Raw genomic sequence first — 17,344 nt, forward strand, 5'->3', positions numbered from 1 at the left:
TATAGTGGTTTTTTTAAAATTTATAAGGATGTTAAAGTTTATTTAACAGGGAACTATTAATTATTTAATAAATTAAATAAGGGTATTATATATTTATAGTAAGAACTAATTACTAATTTTTTAAGTTAAAGTTTTAAGTTAAACTTAGTATTTTATATATTACATAATTAACCGCCGCCTTGGCGCGCGGTTAGATTAGCACCAAAGTTCCTCCATCAGGTGGCCTCAGGCCGCCGGATTGCGTTATTACAACACTGCGCAGTTGCAACACCATAGCGGTGATAACAATCTCTTTTTTAAAAAAATACTAAAAAACAGGCTATTAAAAAAAAAGAAAAAACTAGCCTTTTTAATCTAGCCAAGCTTTTTATATAAAAAAAGCAGGAAAATAATAATATTACCTATTATATAAAAAGGTACTATTAAATTTAACCTAAGAATGTTAAGTGCTTTATAAAGTTTAAAATTTTTATTTAAAAAAAAGATTTATTTTATATAAAGGCCTTAACGCCTTATTAATTTTACTTACTTTATTATTTTTAATATACTGTATAAAGGCCTTAATACCTTGTTAATTTATTTTATATAAAGGCCTTAACACCTTATTAATTCCACTTGCTTTACTATTTTTAATATACTGTATAAAGGCCTTAATACCTTGTTAATTTTACTTACTTTACTATTCTTAATATCTTATATAAAGGCCTTAATGCCTTGTTAATTTTACTTATTATATAAATTAATAAAATTATTATTTATTTTAACTATTATTCTAGGATTTTACCTTTTATTCCTGTATAAAGGGTTAGATACCTACTTTAAAAAGTTAGGCTTGGGGTTTTTATATAAAGCTTATAGTATAAAATACTTAGTATTTAAGTTATTAATAAATTTATAACTTTAGGCTTAATTTTATTTTTATATAAAGGCAAGTTTAGGTTTATAATACTATTATTTAAGCCTTTATATAAAAGTAAAATTAAGCCTAAAGTTATAAGTGCGGCCTTTATATATATAAAATATATAAAAATAAGTACGGCTTTTATATAAAGGCAAGTGCGGCCTTATATAAAGGTAAGTATAGCTTAATAAAGCTTTAATAAGCTTATAAAATACTTAGTATTTAAGTTACTAATAAAATTTATAACTTTAGGCTTAATTTTAGCCTTAGTGCCCGGATAATAATATTATAAACTTAAACTTACCTTTATATAAAGGTAAAATTAAGCCTAAAGTTATAAATCTTACTAGTAAAGCTTTAATAAGCTTATAAAACACTTAATATTTAAGTTACTAGTAAAATTTATAACTTTAAGCTTAATTTTATTTTTATATAAAGGCTAGATAATAATACCATAAACCTAAACTTGCCTTTATATATAAACTTTAGGCCTTTATATAAAGATAAGTTTAGGTTTATAGTACTACTATTTAGGTACTAAAAGTTATTTTTTAAATTACTTACTTTTAAAAATAGTTAATATTATATAAAAATCTTTTTTTTTTTGCATACCTTGCCCTGCGGAATACTTAGTATTTAAGTTATTAATAAAATTTATAACTTTAGGCTTAATTTTAGCCTTTATATAAAGGCTGGGAGTTATTTAGCCTTTATATAAAGGCTAAAAGTTAAAAATAAAGTTACCTTTATATAAAGGCTAAAATTAAGCCTGGAGTTATAAATTATACTAGTAAATAAAAATAAAATTCTTAAAGTAAAGTGGCTGGTTTTATATAAAAATATTTAAGGTATTTAGTTAGGTGGTTATAACTAAGTAATATAATATACTAAAGCCTTATTATTATTTTTTTTTTTTTTTTTTTTTTTTTTTTTTTTTTTTTATTTTTTTTTTTTTTTTTTTTTTTTTTTTTTTTTTTTTTTTTTTTTAACTATTATTAATATAATGGCGTACATTTGGCCCTTTACCTTTTGTTTTTTATTTTAAAAAGGTATTAGCTAATTTTTTATACACTAGTAATAGCCCTTATAAGGCCTTTTTGTATAAAAATAGTTAAGTAAGGCTATTTTTAGTATACCATGTTATTAAAAATTAGTAAGTAACCTTTTTTTTTTTTTAATTACTTTAAAATACTTGCTAATAGCTTTGTATACTAGTAATAACTTTTAAAGGTCTTGTATAAGATTTTTAAGGCTATTTTAGTATATAATATTACTAGAAACTAGTATATAACCTTTTTTTTTTTAGCTTTTTGCCTCCGCCCTTTAAGCTTTGTAAAATACTAAATATTTTATATTTTATACTAGTTAAATACTAGCTAATAGCTTTATATACTAGTAATAGCTTTTAAAAGGTCTTATATAAAACCTTTAAGGCTATTTAGTATATAATAATTTTTAAATTTATTACTTATTTTAGTGTTAAGCCGGCTTGGCTAGAAATAGATTTAGGTATTATTTTTAAGTGTATTTTTTAATAAACTCCCGCGGGTTAGCCTTTAAAACTTTTTATTAAAAATTAAGAGTTAGCCTGGTTTTGCCATAACTATATATAAAAATAGTTAATAGCTTATCCAGGCAGGTTAATAATTATTATATATAATAATATAAGGCCTAATTAAATAATATTATACCGGGACTTATATATAAATACCCTTTTAATTATTTTTTAAGGGAAAAAAGTAAGTATCCTATACAGGTACTATTAACACCTGGGTGGTTTTTATTTTTTTATAAAATATATTTACCTTTTTAATATATTTAATAGGTATTATATTAATTATAAATAACTAGATAATACTCTTGCATGTATTATATAAAATAATTATTAAAGGGTAGGACCATAAACTACTCCTAGTTAATTTTAAGATTATTATTAAAAATAAGCTACCCGCGGACTTATATAAAAAGGGCTTATTATAAATAATATAAAAAATTTAATTAACTTAAACCTAGAAAAAAAAAAGGCAAAAAATTTAATTAACTTAAATTAAAAATTTTTTTTATTTTTATATAATTAATTAAGGAATACTATACTGCAGGTGTTTAGGTATTTAAGTATTTAAGTATTTTTATTTTACCTAAGTGTTAGCTTACACCTTTTTATAATACTTAAAATAAGTAACTATATAGTAAAACTAAGTAAGTTATAATATATTTAATTTTTTACTAGTAAAATACTAAGTAAATATATAGTATTATACTACAAGTGGAGTTTTTGCGCATTTGTTAATTTAGTCCTCCGTAGTTGTGGCTGACGATGAGGTGATTGCAAACAAGTCAAACAACCGCTGATAAGGTCGGCGCCGATCACCAACTCCGATCCTGGCCTTGCACTGGATTTCTTTCACGTCACAAAGCACCCAATTGACACACATTTCGCACATATCATCCAATTCATTCCCGCAAACGGACATTCTACGATTTTTACGAGCCATAAAACGCGAAATCTCTGTTGACGGAGCGCCCAACGAAAAGATGGCCGACGCCGCAACCGCAACACCCTCCGCCCCCGTCGCAAGCACACCAGCAAATAGCGGGCCAGCAGGGACAGGGTCCGGAGCAGGAGACAGCACGCCGCAAAACACCACACAAGTCCCAAACCAAAACCAAATTAACACCGCAGCCCCATCAACACCAAGCGCCGCAAACTCCGCCGCCGTAACCTCCAACGCGAACAACACCAGCACCAACACCACCACGAACAACGAAAACCAGCCCCCAGCAGGCGCAGACAACCGCGCAAACCGCGGCCTCCCCTACTACGAGAAACTCCGCCGCGAGCTGCGCGACACCCTCCAGAAGAAGAGACTCATGGACAAGAGCATGGCGCAGCTCGAAGACCAGATCTTCCGCTTCGAGCAATCGTACCTCGAGGAAACGACGGCGGGGAATATTATCAAGGGCTTTGACACGTATATCAAGGGCTCAGGCGGGGGGTCGAGTCTCAGCGCGAGCGGGATTTCGCTCTCCACGGGCGCGGGCACGGCGAGTAGACGGAAGAGTGCGGTTACGGATAACGATCGCGTGTTTTCGAGGAGTTCGGCGAGTTTTATGCGGGTATGTTTTCCACTAACTGCTGAATCGCCCACATAGATGGGTGAGAATGCGAGTATAAACTAACTGCTTCGTGTTGGCAGGATTCACCAACACCCTCGACACAAACAACGCCCTCGCATGCGCCAACCCCGAATTCAACCTACAACGGGTCATCTGGGAAGCCAGGGAATGGAGACACATCGTCTACGGCTGGCAGTGTAAAGGGTGGCTCATCGTCGTCGTCGTCGAAGAATAAGAAAAAGGCTGCGAATAGGGGCGATGATGACGACGATGACAAGCCGACGACGAAGAGGTTTAAGATGACGTACGCGACGAGGGAGTAGACTTCACCACTTTGTTGTATATCATAGTGTGCATGGATTGCTTTCTGTCTCGGTTCTGCGAAAATGGGTGTTTTGTTTGGAGTTACATGGGAACGTACAGGTATGCATTTTGCTGGGGATCTTTGGCGCTGGAGACGGGGTTGTTTACCGTTGTTGCATTTTCCTTTGAGTGCTTGGCTTGAGGCCGGGGGCGGAATTTGATGCCTTTTTTAGATATCGTCTGTTGACCTAGATGTCCGAGGCTAAACAATCATAGACTCAGGAGCCAGAACCTATTTCAAGCGCCACAATAATGATAACTAACCATATAGCCAGTATATGACATCCTGGACACATCAGAAATACCAGTATGGACCAACTTCTGACAGACCTATAACTGCAACCTAAACGTCGCAACCTCAAAAGCCCTCAACTCAATATTAACCTTTTTCCAACCCTCGCCATCGTCCACAAGACCCATCTCGTCCCCATCATCTTCAAGAACATTAGTCTTCCAGACCTTCTTCACCGGGAAGGCAGTTCTAATTGTGCCCCGACTCTTCCCGCCAAGACTTTCATATATGCGCAGGATGATACTCTGCCCGGCCCGTTTCGCACTGGGAAGAGCGATGTCAGGATCACTGACGATATCCTCATCGTCTTCGCCGCGCTTGACGGCATCCAGGATCAGCGATGGAGAGCCAGTGAGCTCGATGTTACGGAGGAGCGCGGTGACTGCGGAGACGCTTTGTTCGTCGGGCAGCGCTAGAGAGGAGTCAAGGATGAGCGGGTGGTTGAATTCGTAGCCGGCGCGGACTGTTCGGAAGTCTAGAGGGCCGGTATGGGGGAGGATAGCGTAGCGGATTGTATGGCGGCCCATGTCGGCGTGGGCGTCTGGGGCCTTGGGGGCTCGGAGAAGGGAAAGACGCATTAGGTTGCCGCAGGTTGCGAAGCCGTATTTGGAGTCGTTGAGGATGGATACGCCGTAGCCGTTCTCGGAGAGGTCGGCCCATTTGTGCGTGCAGACTTCGAACTTGGCCATGTCCCAGCTGTGGGATGTTAGTATGTGTATGGGCGGGAAGAGTGGAAGGGTGTTACCTTGTGTTGTAGTGCGTTGGGCGTCTTATAATTCCATACTGAGTTTCGTAGGAGGCTTCAGTGTTTGTGATGTCGACGGGGAACTCGACTTTGAGGAACTTCATGGTTTCCTGCCATTCGACTTCGCTTTCGAATTCGACATAAGACTGCCTCTTCTCCTCTGCGGCAGCAAGGCTTATGGTCGTCTTAACCCAACTGTTCTCGCTGATCTTTGTGTCGGTGACGACGCTGACGCGGTAGGGGTCGTTCTCTGCAACGGTGGTTTTACTAGACTGCAATTCCTTCCTAGATTCAAGGTGGAAGACTTCGACGTCCCATGCCTGCCAATAGAGCGGCTTGTCATCAAAGACCACCAACTGGCCAGCCTTGCCGCCGGCAGCAATGACTTCGCGGTCTGCCTCAACATCATACAGAGAGGTGATGAGGCCGTCTTGCACATCGACCCTCAGTTTGCCGTTGTCAAGACGGAAGAAGCCCGGCTTGATCTCATTCACGCTGACCTTAGCAGCCTTGATTGCACACTTGGAGTGAGACACGACGCCAGGACCGCCGCTCACTAGAGCATGCTTGGAGCCCTGGGAGGCTACTGCTGGAGGAAGCCTGACTACCTCGGACCTCTCCCAAGGTAGGGTATTGATCGCAACTGGAATGGTGCCAGTCTTACTAAGTCCGAGCGCCTCAAGAGCTGCCTCCCTTGCTTTCAGACCAGTCTCGAATACTTGAGCGTAAAGTTCGTCCGAATCGTCATAGCACATCTCAATACAACTACCTGGCAGGCAGTCATGAAATTGACAAAGAAGGACTCCCTCCCACATCTCATCAATATCCTTCTTCGGGTACTCGTATCCAGATTGGGTCACGGACGCAATCGTAGCCAGGAACTCTAGTTCGCGGAGCAAGAATTCGGCTCGACGGTTGTTGCGCTTGTTGTTCGCCTGCGTCGTGTATGTGCCACGGTGCAGCTCAAAATAGAGCTCCCCATACCACGTTGGGAACTTAGTGCCGTCTGCGGCCTTCTTCTCAAGACTTGCAAAGAAATCGTCAACCGATCCACCCATCGCCGCCCGCGGAAGCAGACCTTTCTTGTCACTCAGGCCACGGCAGCGACGAAGCTTCTCTAAATGTTCAAACGTAGGCCCACCACCACCGTCGCCCTTACCAAAGACAAGAAGTGAGGTATTATCATTGTCAAGAGATTTGTGCTGGGATATACTGCGCTTCAGGTCACCAAAGTGAGCTTCCGCCGTGTATGTCTCTGATGGCGGCATATGGCACATCACTTGGGTCCCGTCAAGCGCAACCCATTGAAAGGTTGTATGCGGAAAGTTGTTGATATTATTCCAGCTGAGCTTCTGCGTGAAGAACCGGCTCATGCCAGCTAGCCGACATAGCTGTGGAATCTGCGTGGAATAGCCAAAGGTGTCCGGGAGCCAGAAAGTCGTGCATCGTTCACCAAAGTTGCTCTCGAAGAACCTTTGCCCGTAGATAAATTGCCTCACCAGCGACTCTCCGCTAGGCATGTTGGTATCGTGCTCAACCCAGCTACCACCGATTGGTTGAAAGTGGCCTTTCTTTACCCATCCTTTGACGCGGTCAAATACAGAGGGGTAGTACTGCTTAAGCCACTTGAATTGCTGAGCCTGCGAACAAGCAAAACGGTGCTCAGGGTAGCGGTCCATGAGATCGCACTGGTTGGACCATGACCTTGCGACTTTACGCTTGGTTTCTGCCCACGGCCAAAGCCAGCAGGTATCGATATGACAGTGCCCTATGCCGTAAACTAGAGGCTGCGTGCCGCTATCATACACTTCGGCGGAATCGACCTTGTCACCAAGATACTTTTGCGCAATTCGTCGACCTTCTTTGATGGCTTCCAGGCTCCCATTGCCAGCAATGAACGCATCAATAATGGAATTAGCCACCACATTGGCCTCGTGGGATTCCCAGCCCTCAGCGGGAAACTCCCTGGCGGCATCTGTTTGCTATGAGAGACATACCCACCTCATTTGGGAGCTGACATACCTGAGATAATCCAAAAATCATAGAACAACGCCCGCGCCTCCAAGTTCACTGCAGTAATCCGCGCAGTGTTCAGGGTATAGTACATATCCGGTCTCGGTGGTTGGATTGAGTCACCGCCAGGGGCATTTCCAAACATCTTATTGCACGCCATCTCAATGTAAAAGACATGCTCGTTCCCGTCGCGCCAGGCGTCAGGGATAATCCACTCGATTCGCTCTCCACCACCGGTGAGACCCTGCAACGGGTGGCCATCTTCGGTCCAGACCAAGCCTTCGTTATTCGCATCCCAGTGGAACTCAAGGCGCTCCTTGTCGCGCATATCTTCGGGTATAGTCAAGCGGATGCGGAACCAATGCGTGGACCAGCTGGGGCCGAAGGAGGCCCCGATGTGTGTGGGCTGGAACTCATTGGAGGTGGCTTCCTCGAAGGTAGGACGTTTCAGATCAGGAACCGAGTATACGGAGAGCTTAACGTGGTCCTCGTCGGAGTTTGTAGCCTCGAATAACTTCCTGTTGGCAGTGGTATTGGCGTTAGTGGAGCCGATCTAGGTCATGCGGGGAAGCTTGCGCCTCGAGCACAAGCTGGGATGCATCACATGTGCAGGTTGGGCTTGAAGAACGTACCCTAGCAAGTTCTGGTTTTGGTACTGACCGCTGGAGGTGAACTGGTTTAGACGGTCGGTGTAGATGCTCCGTATGCGTTGTCCGACAGGGCCATCGGGCGCGCGTGGCAGGGTGCTGGGAGCTTGTCGGAGAACGTCTCCACCCATGATTGCGGGCTCGAACTAAGATGCAATGGAAATGGGAGCAACGGGACCGGAATATGATTGATTCAAAGAGAGTGGCCAAGAGAGAGAAGGCTGACAGATGAAGAGAGGAGAAGAGAGGAGAGGGGAATGCAAGTGGATGGTGCAGGGATCCAGGAACGGGCTGGCAGGGCAGGTGACGTTGTTCGTTGCGTGCGGAGAAACCGGGGGCGGGAATCTGAGCGATCAAGCCCTGTTCGGAGTACATTTATCCTTGTAATACAACGCATCACACTTCAGAAATGGATTAATTTGCAACAATTAGCTTTGAAAGTGCCCTGAACCCGTACCATATTGGTTGATCATCTTGAATCAAAAAACCTAACACGCATCGAGCTTGAGATCGGAGACAAGCAAATATATATCTAGTAACCCTCACCCGCCATCCGAGCAATACGCTCAGCAGCGCGCTACCGCCCAGGAAAGCTTCTTGCCTTACTCCAGACCTATTTGAGATCAGCTAGTCGAATCGCGAGGGATGTGATGGATATGTGCTTACATAGCTGCTTCGTAGTAGCTGTTGACAGTGATGCACCCAGACGTCAATCTTACCGGTATTAGCCAGGGACATGAATCGACGTGGTCTTGCTGCTCAGCAGGAGCGGTTTCTAGGATAATTGGACCACAGACTGTGACATTGGGTGGATAGCAGCTCAGAGGTAGGCCCGCCTCAGGCAGATCACCGGATAGGAGTGGGACATGGTCCCATTGCATCTGCATGTTGATAGGTCTTTGATGCCATAAGCTTTGAGGAAAGTCCGCGCAGCCTCCATCTTGGGAGATCTGAGCGAACTTGCATACAGATGTTGGGAAGGATGTCTTTGAATGACACTGGAAATATATGACCGGACATCATACTACACAACGCAGTTATAGTCCTGTGTCATATCCGAAAGAAACAACAGAAAGCATCACTCACGCTGGGTACTCCCAGAACATCTGTTCCCAAGGCTGGCGGAAGGCATTCGGATTCAGCAAGCTAAACTGCCCGGTTGTATTCCGCGCAGCATTGACAGAAGGTCGCTGCATGCTATTCACCACAGTGACAGCCGGATCAACCCTGTCTCCTCGTAGAGCGCCAAGTATTCCTCCGGCGTCCATGGCATGAGGACATTCTGCACAATCTGAAGCATCTTATCATAACCCTTCAAACCATAATCGGTGATGAAAGCGTCAAATGAAGGGTATGTCTTATACATAACTTCCATCAAGCTCGCGGTGCCCATTAGATGAAAGATGATGGGCTTTGCATCGGCGCTTTTGTGTCTCGCAGCGTCGGATAGACGTCGTAGTTGCGGTTCCATCGGCGGATTTGCAAATGAGCCCCAGTATAGCTGGATATCGGGTTGGCTCCCGAGGAGGGCGGAGGCCGAGGCAATTTGGCTATTCGATAGACCACTCGAGCTGTCGGTTAGATAGAGTACCGTATCCTTGCGGCCCGAGGTTGACGGCATGTTAGGCTTGTGCTCAGGTTCAAATAGCCAGAAGGACACGAAGGAGGCGACCAGCGCAGTCGATAAGGCGGAAAGAGCAATTCGAAGAAGCATGAAGGAGATCTGCGCGTGAGAACAAGCGACTCTGAGAGATGCCGGGGTCTCGTGCTGTATCCCACTCAGTTTTATAGCAATGGACAGAGATTGGCCTCAACTATAACGGGTCGATTAATACTCAACTGTGGATAAGGTGCACAGACTGCATGACATCGCGCCCTGGCTTCTTGGGACAGAATCAATTAGTGCTGGCAAACACTCCATGGCCTTTGAGTCTTGTCTTGAGGCTGAGAACCGCATGGCTAGCTGCACTGGATATTGCGAGAGAGTAAATAGCTGTTAAATGTGAAGGTTAAGGAAGAAAGCAGGTAGCGGCTGAGGGAGAAAATAAGAGCTCTAGGTGTCTGTAAGCATGCACCAGACATTGGTATCTGGGGCATCCGATTGATCTTCCCAAGAAGACTGGGCGGGAGTCTCGAGGATCTAAAATGAGGTGCTCAGGACAAATGAATATGTCCAACAAATATAGCGCAGTGTGCTGTAGAGGTGGCAGGTCGAGTCCAAGACGCTCCGGGTAGGCGCCTACCCTGCCAGTATCGTGCCCCCCCGCTACTCCCCGTTATTTTCTAAGATGCCTCCCAGCACAGAGAGCCTTTGAAACTCTCTCTAACCTTTGAAGCCGAACCTCAACCATCAGGATGGACTTTCAACACCCACTTGAGAAAGACTTTGTGCCTTCGCCATTGTCATTTGATCGGGTGATGGAAGGCAGGCGAATTGCCGCAGAGGACAGTCGCCTGCTGAGGCTCCCGGTGGAGCTATTGCTTTCTATCGTTAGTTATATTGAATCGGACAAGAACACTCTCGCCTCTCTCGCGCTCGTCAATTCAGACTGCCGTCAGCTCGCACGTTCTTGCCAGTTCCGAACCGTCGTTTTTGATTACAGTCAAAAGTCGAACGCCCTTCTTGATAAACTTTTGGTTGAGACTCTGGAACGCCGTGATTCGAAAGGCGGCCGTATGAAGCGGCCATCCCTAGGGGCATGCATCCGCTGCATAAGGGCGAAGCTGAAGTTTGACTTGCAGACTCAGGCAACAAGACCTGAAAAGCGTGCCGATAACTATCCTGCTCCTGAGGAGGAACTTCGTTCGATCATGGCGAATTGGATTGAAGCAATTGGAGACTATCACACCAGAAGCAAAAGCTCTTTTGATTCTACGTTGGCCCAACTAGTCCCTCTATTACCTCGCCTCGAAATCTTGGATTTGCCGAATCTAGTTGCAATCGACAGCACATTCCTGAATCTGGTGGCGAACTCAAGAGTCAAGCATCTGCGGCATGTAAGGCTACATGGATATATCGGCTCGGACATCACCATGATCCGAATGGAGGAGGGCGCTTCCTGGCCACTTGAGAGTCTCGATATCGACATCAGATTGAGATTCATGGATCATGAAGCGCATGATTTATACTCCTTTGGCTTCTGGGATAGCCTATTCCGAGCATGCTCATCCACGCTGCAAAGCCTAACGCTCAACCAAGAAATACTGGTGGTAAAAGACCTGCAAAAAGGCAAATTAGGCAAGCCGATAACCTTCACCGCAGAATTTCCCCGTTTGAAGTTTCTTCGTATCGGGGCTGGCATCATTATCTGCCCATCTACTCTACAAAGGCTTTTGCAGAGTGAACATCTTTCTACTTTGTTCATTGATCCAGACCGGCACTTGACAGCAGAGTGTCTGGAGCAGATTGACCAGCTAAAGTCACTTCAAACGCTTGTTTGGTACGGTGATAGTCCTCCTATCGCTCGGCCAGCCACTGTACATTTTTTGAAAGTCAGTCCTCAGCTGCGAGCTTTCGTTACTTACATGGATTTCTCTGCACCCTTCCAGCACGAGGTACTTTCTGCCCTTGGAACATGTTCAAGTCTCAAGGTGCTTTCATTGCAATGGAGGGGTACTTCAATCGACAACTTGTCACTTGACGCTCTATCTTACCTCACGAGCCTGGAAGAACTACATATAAGTTCTGGTCAACGGTACGGATGGAGGCATGAATGGTTTGTTGACCACGAAGTCATACAAAAACGCCTATGTACCTTGCACAGACTGAGAAAACTCATCTTCACCCGTGACTCCTACCAAACCGACAACGGCCTGGAGCAAGCGCACCGTCGGCGTATGGCTCATCACGCGTCAAGGTACTCTCTTCTCTTCAAGCACCTGGAATGGCTTCATATCGGTCAGCTATCATTTACCTTCGCCCCGGGCGATGATGGAAGGGTGCAGGAGTCAAGTGCCGAAAGAGACCCATGGTTCTCAGCGCAGAGACATCTGCTCGGGCGCTATACGGGTAGCTTTATAGCTCATAAGATACCTAATCTTCCATTTGGCCTCTAGTCCTTGTCAGGGTTATAGATGTGCAGGTATGTGAAGACAAGCAGCTGGGGTTTTGGCTCTACATCAAGCGGGTCCCGGTCGTGTCGCTTCGAGCTTGAAGTCATCCACCTCGTTCTTTAATGTCGTACGGAGTACAAGGTTAGACTTGGCAACACAGATATATTCTTAGAATACCAACGGTTTGTCTCATTTAACGTGCTCTGCCAATGCCCCTCTGTCAATATTTACCCACTCTAACGATCAAGCGAATCACTTCGCGAGGTAGAAGCCAATCTCACTGTTCCACCACAGACAGCCTCACGAACTGCATACTGTATTGAGTTACCCAGGGATCCATGCACGGTCTCCAACCTTGAAGCCCGAGCCCAAGCAGGTCACGGATGGCACTGGCCGCTGGCCACTGGCCACATTCAAGCCCACACAATCCGATAGGCCTAGCAGAACAAAGAGCCGATACTATTGAAATAAAATAGGACGCCAGCCGCTCTTTCTTGCCCAGGTTATCGATCCTTTACCTCCTGAATCAGTCAAAGTCAAACGAACAGTCGGAGTCGCGATTCCCGGCGGAGCCAAAGGATTCATGAGGCAGCCAGGAGCGAGCCGGAGCTGAACGGATTTGCTTCTTTTTTGAGTTGTTTGCCGACTGGGTGGGTGATAAGCAATGCACGAAACAGACAGCAAGTCGGCTGGGTTGCAATTCTTTCCTATAACTGCAAGTGCTCGTGCTAGCGCGGACTGTATGTACGCAGTGCGAAGGCTCGAGCTCTGGATCCGATGAACTGGACTGGCTCAGGTCGGGTACCTACCAAACAGGCGGATCTAGCACCGACACAAGCACAGGGCTAAGCAAGGCAAGGCAAGGAACAGATGTAGTCTACATGCGGACATGTACATTCGCAGGATCAAGTCGGCAGGCTTTGCAGCATCGTCAACAAACACGGGAGAAGAAGACGCTGCGTAATTGCATCATATAAATGTCAAGAGCGAGATGGAAACCGGTTCTGAGATGGAGATCCTGGATTGACACATATGAGATCCATTGACTTAATCTTAATTGTGGAGCCTTTGACTCGGTGAGCGAGCCGAGAGCCAGAGTCGGACTAGACTAGAGTGAAGATCATGAGCGGACGTTGTTTGTCATTCAGATTAATAGATTGTTTGCGGAGACGATCGCTTTGCCTTACGCTAGTCCGTCTAGTCCTGCACTATGGCACTTGCTTTTCCCCCCTGAAGTTCTGAACGGATGCCCAGTGCTGCGCTTGGGCTTTGCCTGACTCAAAATCAAGACCACGGGGATTCCAGCCTGGGTCACCTTCTCATCGTGCGGCGTGCCTGGCGGCCCTGGCCTGACCCGAGAATAATCGATCGAGGCGTCAGGAAACATGGCACGTAGGGAGAAAAGCGTGGCAGACAAAGAATGCCGCGTCCATGTGGATCAGGACAAAGATGGCGGTTGGATGGGAGAAGGGCGACGTGTGACCGATCAGATTCGGTCAGCTCTAATTCTCAAGCGAACGCTTTCTTTGTCTGCGTTCCGATTTAGTTCTCCACGGCTTTTGCCGGCTGGGTACCCATTTGACTGGCTGGCGAACTTTGACTTACAGTAGTCTGGTCAAGGACTCAAGGCTCGTATCCCGGCTAGTCTAGGATTCTAGGATTCCAGAAAGGCGTGCTGACAGGCCAGCAGCGATCCGGCCGGATGGCAATGGAGAGCGCAGCCTGAGCGAGGAGGATGAGACTCCCTTGCATCGTGTTACCTCACGCTTCCTTCCCCATCGCTCAACCATCTGTTTTTATTAATATTCCTGCTTTGATTCTGCTGTCCGCGTCCTTTAAGGCTTTGACTCGCCCTTCCACGGTTTCAACTCTTTGTAGCGAGGAATAGCTCGCCTTGCCAGAAAAAACAAATATAACTGCAGGTGCAGGTGCCTCGTTCCGACTCCCATTTTTGGTCCTCAGCCTCCGCTGTCACACAGCTGCGCCAGCATACCAACCCAAGCGACCTGACGGATTGGCTTATCTGTGCTCGACCGTCTCCTCCCCAACTTATCTTCTCCTCCTCCCTTCCTCCTCCTATCTAGAGGGGGATCAAGAGACCTCACGATGCTGTCCCCCTCGACCTGCTCGCTCTCGAGGCCAGCCCCTCCCGTCCAGCCCTCGCAGTCTCTCGAAGGCATGGAGAAGGTCATCCCCCCTGGCCTCCCCGTCCCTTACGCCCACACCGTCTCCCGCCTGCACCTGGACAAGCCTCTGCCCGACCTCCCCGAGAACCCGCCAACACCGTTCATCGGCTCAACCGCCTGGAGCGACGACAGCAGCACCGTCAACAGCTTCGACGACGACCACAGCGTGTCCAGGCCAAGGACCGCCGAGAGTTACCCCGTCTTCGTCCGGTCAGGCTCGGCCGATCTGCCCGATTTCGTCGATCCCTCCGTCCCCGTCTCCGTCTCCCCGCTGGACCGCACCGCGTCTCCATCCGCAGACCCATATCACCATGAGATCCACCAGAAGACTGTCCCCAGACTTACTTTCTTGAACACTGAGGAAACACCGCCGGGGTATACTGGTCCTACGCCGCAGCCGCATTGGAATCCAACTCCCCAAGCTGGCCCGAATCACTACTTCCGCGAGAAGAAGTGGGATTTCTTCCCTGAACTCGCTCCGTCGGGTTTACCCCAGAATCACAACTCACCCCGCACTTGCACAAACGCCCCGCGCCCACGCAAGAAGGACAGTGGACGCTCACGATGGATTGCTCTACCGTCGGAAACCGGAGCAGCGATAGCTAACGACGTCCGCAACTCCTTCCGCTACATCCAGCGCCGTCTCTCGCGCCACTCCCTCGAAAAGGAAAAGTCCAAGGAAAACCAGCGGCCCACAACGGCCCCGAACCCAGTCGTATACCCCCGCAGTCCGTACCCAGTCGACCCATCGCCTCGAAGCCAAACAGCCCCGTTACCCGACGCCGACCGCGACAGCTTCACACCGTACAGCCATACCAGCGCAGACCCGCTGTGTGTCGGCCACTGCGAGAAGCAAGCGGTGTCCAACACAGACATCTCCCTCACCAGCACCCCAACCGGCTCCACGATCTCCGACCAGTCACTTATCGCACTGGAAAGAGAAAGCCACCTCGAAATGCCCGTGCCCCCGAACAAGCAACCCGCCGTCCCAACCTCCCTCTATCAACGCTACGGCGCCGCTATCTGGGATAAATCGGGCAAGGAGAAGAAACGGCTCAGCTACCCTCGCCAGACCCCACGCGTGCGGTTCCCAAAATACCGGAACAGTGGACGTCGGGAATCGTCAATCAGGGATAACGCTGCCTTGTCTGTGTCACCCCTCAACCCCAAGCCCTCGGCCTCCTCGCCAGCCCTAGTTTCAGGGTCAGGGTCCGGCCTACATCAGGGAACCCGGCACGCGGTGAAAGTCCTACAAGACGGAACCAGCCACGTGCTCGTCGCGATTGACGGGGCGAGAAAGAAGATCATCCACTCGGGATCCGGCAACGCATCCGAAGCGAAGCTGGATAAGAAGCGGACGGAGCTGAAGTCCCAGATCCGGCTGATTGGGCCGGTCAATCCGTATTCTCACGGAAGCGATCCTTGGATCTGATTCATTACGTCAGTCTCTCTTTGTCGAACACTTCTTTTTGTTTCACATTCTTCCTCCTCCATCGTTGACTCAGATCACTCGACTCCTGCTTTTTGCTTGTGTTTTATTCAGCGTCATCGTCATCGTCATCGTCCCCATCCGCCGGATATCCTCCATTGATACCTATTTGCTTTGAATTGGGTTTACTCGCTTTTTTTTTTTTATATAGCTAGCCTGGTGTCATGGTGTTAATAGGCGGCATGTCTTGGGATTTACAACTTGCATTTGTCCATACTTAGCTTAGCCATCTAGTTTCACTACTACTACTGTTCTAAAATGATCATCGACCGTTTGCGACATCCCATCCACTTTCCATGGTTGAACAGCAGTCTGTTTTAAAATATCTCCTAGACACAACCAACGGTTTCGAGAGACACTACCGTTGCAGAGACCATTTCAAAACCCAGCCAGTCGAATCAAGCTCACGGATGTGAGTCCATGTCTCATGATTATCCGAACCCCAGGTAAGACACTGACTGATCCACGCTGGCAGAAACTGAGTTTAACTGACACCGACAGCCCCGGCCAGTACCTAAATCCCGAATGTCAAAAACGCCACTTACACATGCACCAAAAGTTAAAACAGCGAGTCTTGCAATGTCTGCCAAGCCATAAGCTTCTGATCACGATCACGGTCATCATTACGATCGGCAGCTGAAGAAGTGTCTCATAATCTCCGACTGAGACAAAACGAACTCTGCCATCCGTCCGAGACACCCTTCATCCTCGTGTAACCACCCTAAATGCTGCGCTGCTACCGTCCATCAGCGTTCGTCAGCGCCAGCGGCAGCGGCACTTCTGCAGACTCACGCTCACGTACGGAGTAGCTCCATCGCAGTTGCAGTCCAGGGACGACGGCATATGTTGATCCCACCCACGCATTCACCTCCTAGGGCAGCAATGCACGCAAATTCTTGACAAGGCTTGCCCCGACCACAGCGACCGAGCTCAAACCAGTCACCAGACGCAATGCAATAAAAATAAAAATCCACTACTTCCATTCCAGCGAGAAATTACCCGGGATACCCCTATCCCGCGTAGCCATACACGTTGCAGCAGCAGCAGCACAGGCTACCCGCTACCGGTCCACAAGCATACGGCTACGATGGAAGTGTAAGTGTAAGTGCAACACTCAACTGAAGAAAAGGAAAGGAGCTTGGGCCTCATGGCGGCCTGCAAGTGCATCGACAGCTCAATCTAATACGATGTATGCTACTGCTACCGGCGCACTGGGCAAGTTCACGACGGTGCAGGTGCATTTGGTTCTAGCAAACTTGCAGCTCGGAACCTTAACCAGGAACTGCAGCGCAACGGGCGAAACAGAGCGGAGCTGACGACCTGCTGTGTAGCGCCCAGCAATCCCAGCCCAGCCCAGCCCTCTCAGCCCAGCTGGAGGCCTTAAGGCTTAAGGACGAATGGCCTCTCATATCCACGGATGAATTCCCGTTCATTGTCCTGACCGGGTTAGGCCGGCTGCGTAAGCGTATCGACTCTATCGAGTGAAGCCCGAGACCAGTAGGAAAACAGGGAATTGGCGGCGCACGCTGCCCAGTCGC

The 17,344-nt window shown here is 47.1% G+C and overlaps 5 protein-coding genes across 5 annotated transcripts; 3 read left to right on the plus strand and 2 right to left on the minus strand.

The window, feature by feature from the left end:
* Positions 1–3,436: 3,436 nt before the first annotated feature.
* On the plus strand, positions 3,437–4,054 carry DSM5745_03290 (uncharacterized protein; the record flags this gene model as incomplete). The annotated part of the gene is made up of 1 exon (XM_026745306.1): positions 3,437–4,054. One exon carries the CDS (start codon positions 3,437–3,439, stop codon positions 4,052–4,054), a length of 618 nt encoding a protein of 205 aa, XP_026606172.1.
* A 657-nt stretch (positions 4,055–4,711) lies between these two features.
* On the minus strand, positions 4,712–8,209 carry ams1 (alpha-mannosidase; the record flags this gene model as incomplete). The annotated part of the gene is made up of 4 exons (XM_026745307.1): positions 4,712–5,369; positions 5,419–7,393; positions 7,441–7,949; positions 8,064–8,209. 4 exons carry the CDS (start codon positions 8,207–8,209, stop codon positions 4,712–4,714), a joined length of 3,288 nt encoding a protein of 1,095 aa, XP_026606173.1.
* Positions 8,210–9,279: 1,070 nt separating this feature from the next.
* DSM5745_03292 (uncharacterized protein) lies at positions 9,280–9,792 on the minus strand (the record flags this gene model as incomplete). Its single annotated transcript, XM_026745308.1, has 1 exon — positions 9,280–9,792. The coding sequence occupies one exon, from the start codon at positions 9,790–9,792 to the stop codon at positions 9,280–9,282; it is 513 nt and encodes a 170-aa protein (XP_026606174.1).
* Positions 9,793–10,433: 641 nt separating this feature from the next.
* On the plus strand, positions 10,434–12,134 carry DSM5745_03293 (uncharacterized protein; the record flags this gene model as incomplete). Its single annotated transcript, XM_026745309.1, has 1 exon — positions 10,434–12,134. The coding sequence occupies one exon, from the start codon at positions 10,434–10,436 to the stop codon at positions 12,132–12,134; it is 1,701 nt and encodes a 566-aa protein (XP_026606175.1).
* A 2,103-nt stretch (positions 12,135–14,237) lies between these two features.
* Positions 14,238–15,749, plus strand: DSM5745_03294 (uncharacterized protein; the record flags this gene model as incomplete). The annotated part of the gene is made up of 1 exon (XM_026745310.1): positions 14,238–15,749. One exon carries the CDS (start codon positions 14,238–14,240, stop codon positions 15,747–15,749), a length of 1,512 nt encoding a protein of 503 aa, XP_026606176.1.
* Between the last annotated feature and the right edge of the window lie 1,595 nt (positions 15,750–17,344).

Source organism: Aspergillus mulundensis (assembly GCF_003369625.1).
Source record: "Aspergillus mulundensis strain DSM 5745 chromosome Unknown scaffold_2, whole genome shotgun sequence".
Classification (NCBI taxonomy): Eukaryota; Fungi; Ascomycota; class Eurotiomycetes; order Eurotiales; family Aspergillaceae; genus Aspergillus; species Aspergillus mulundensis.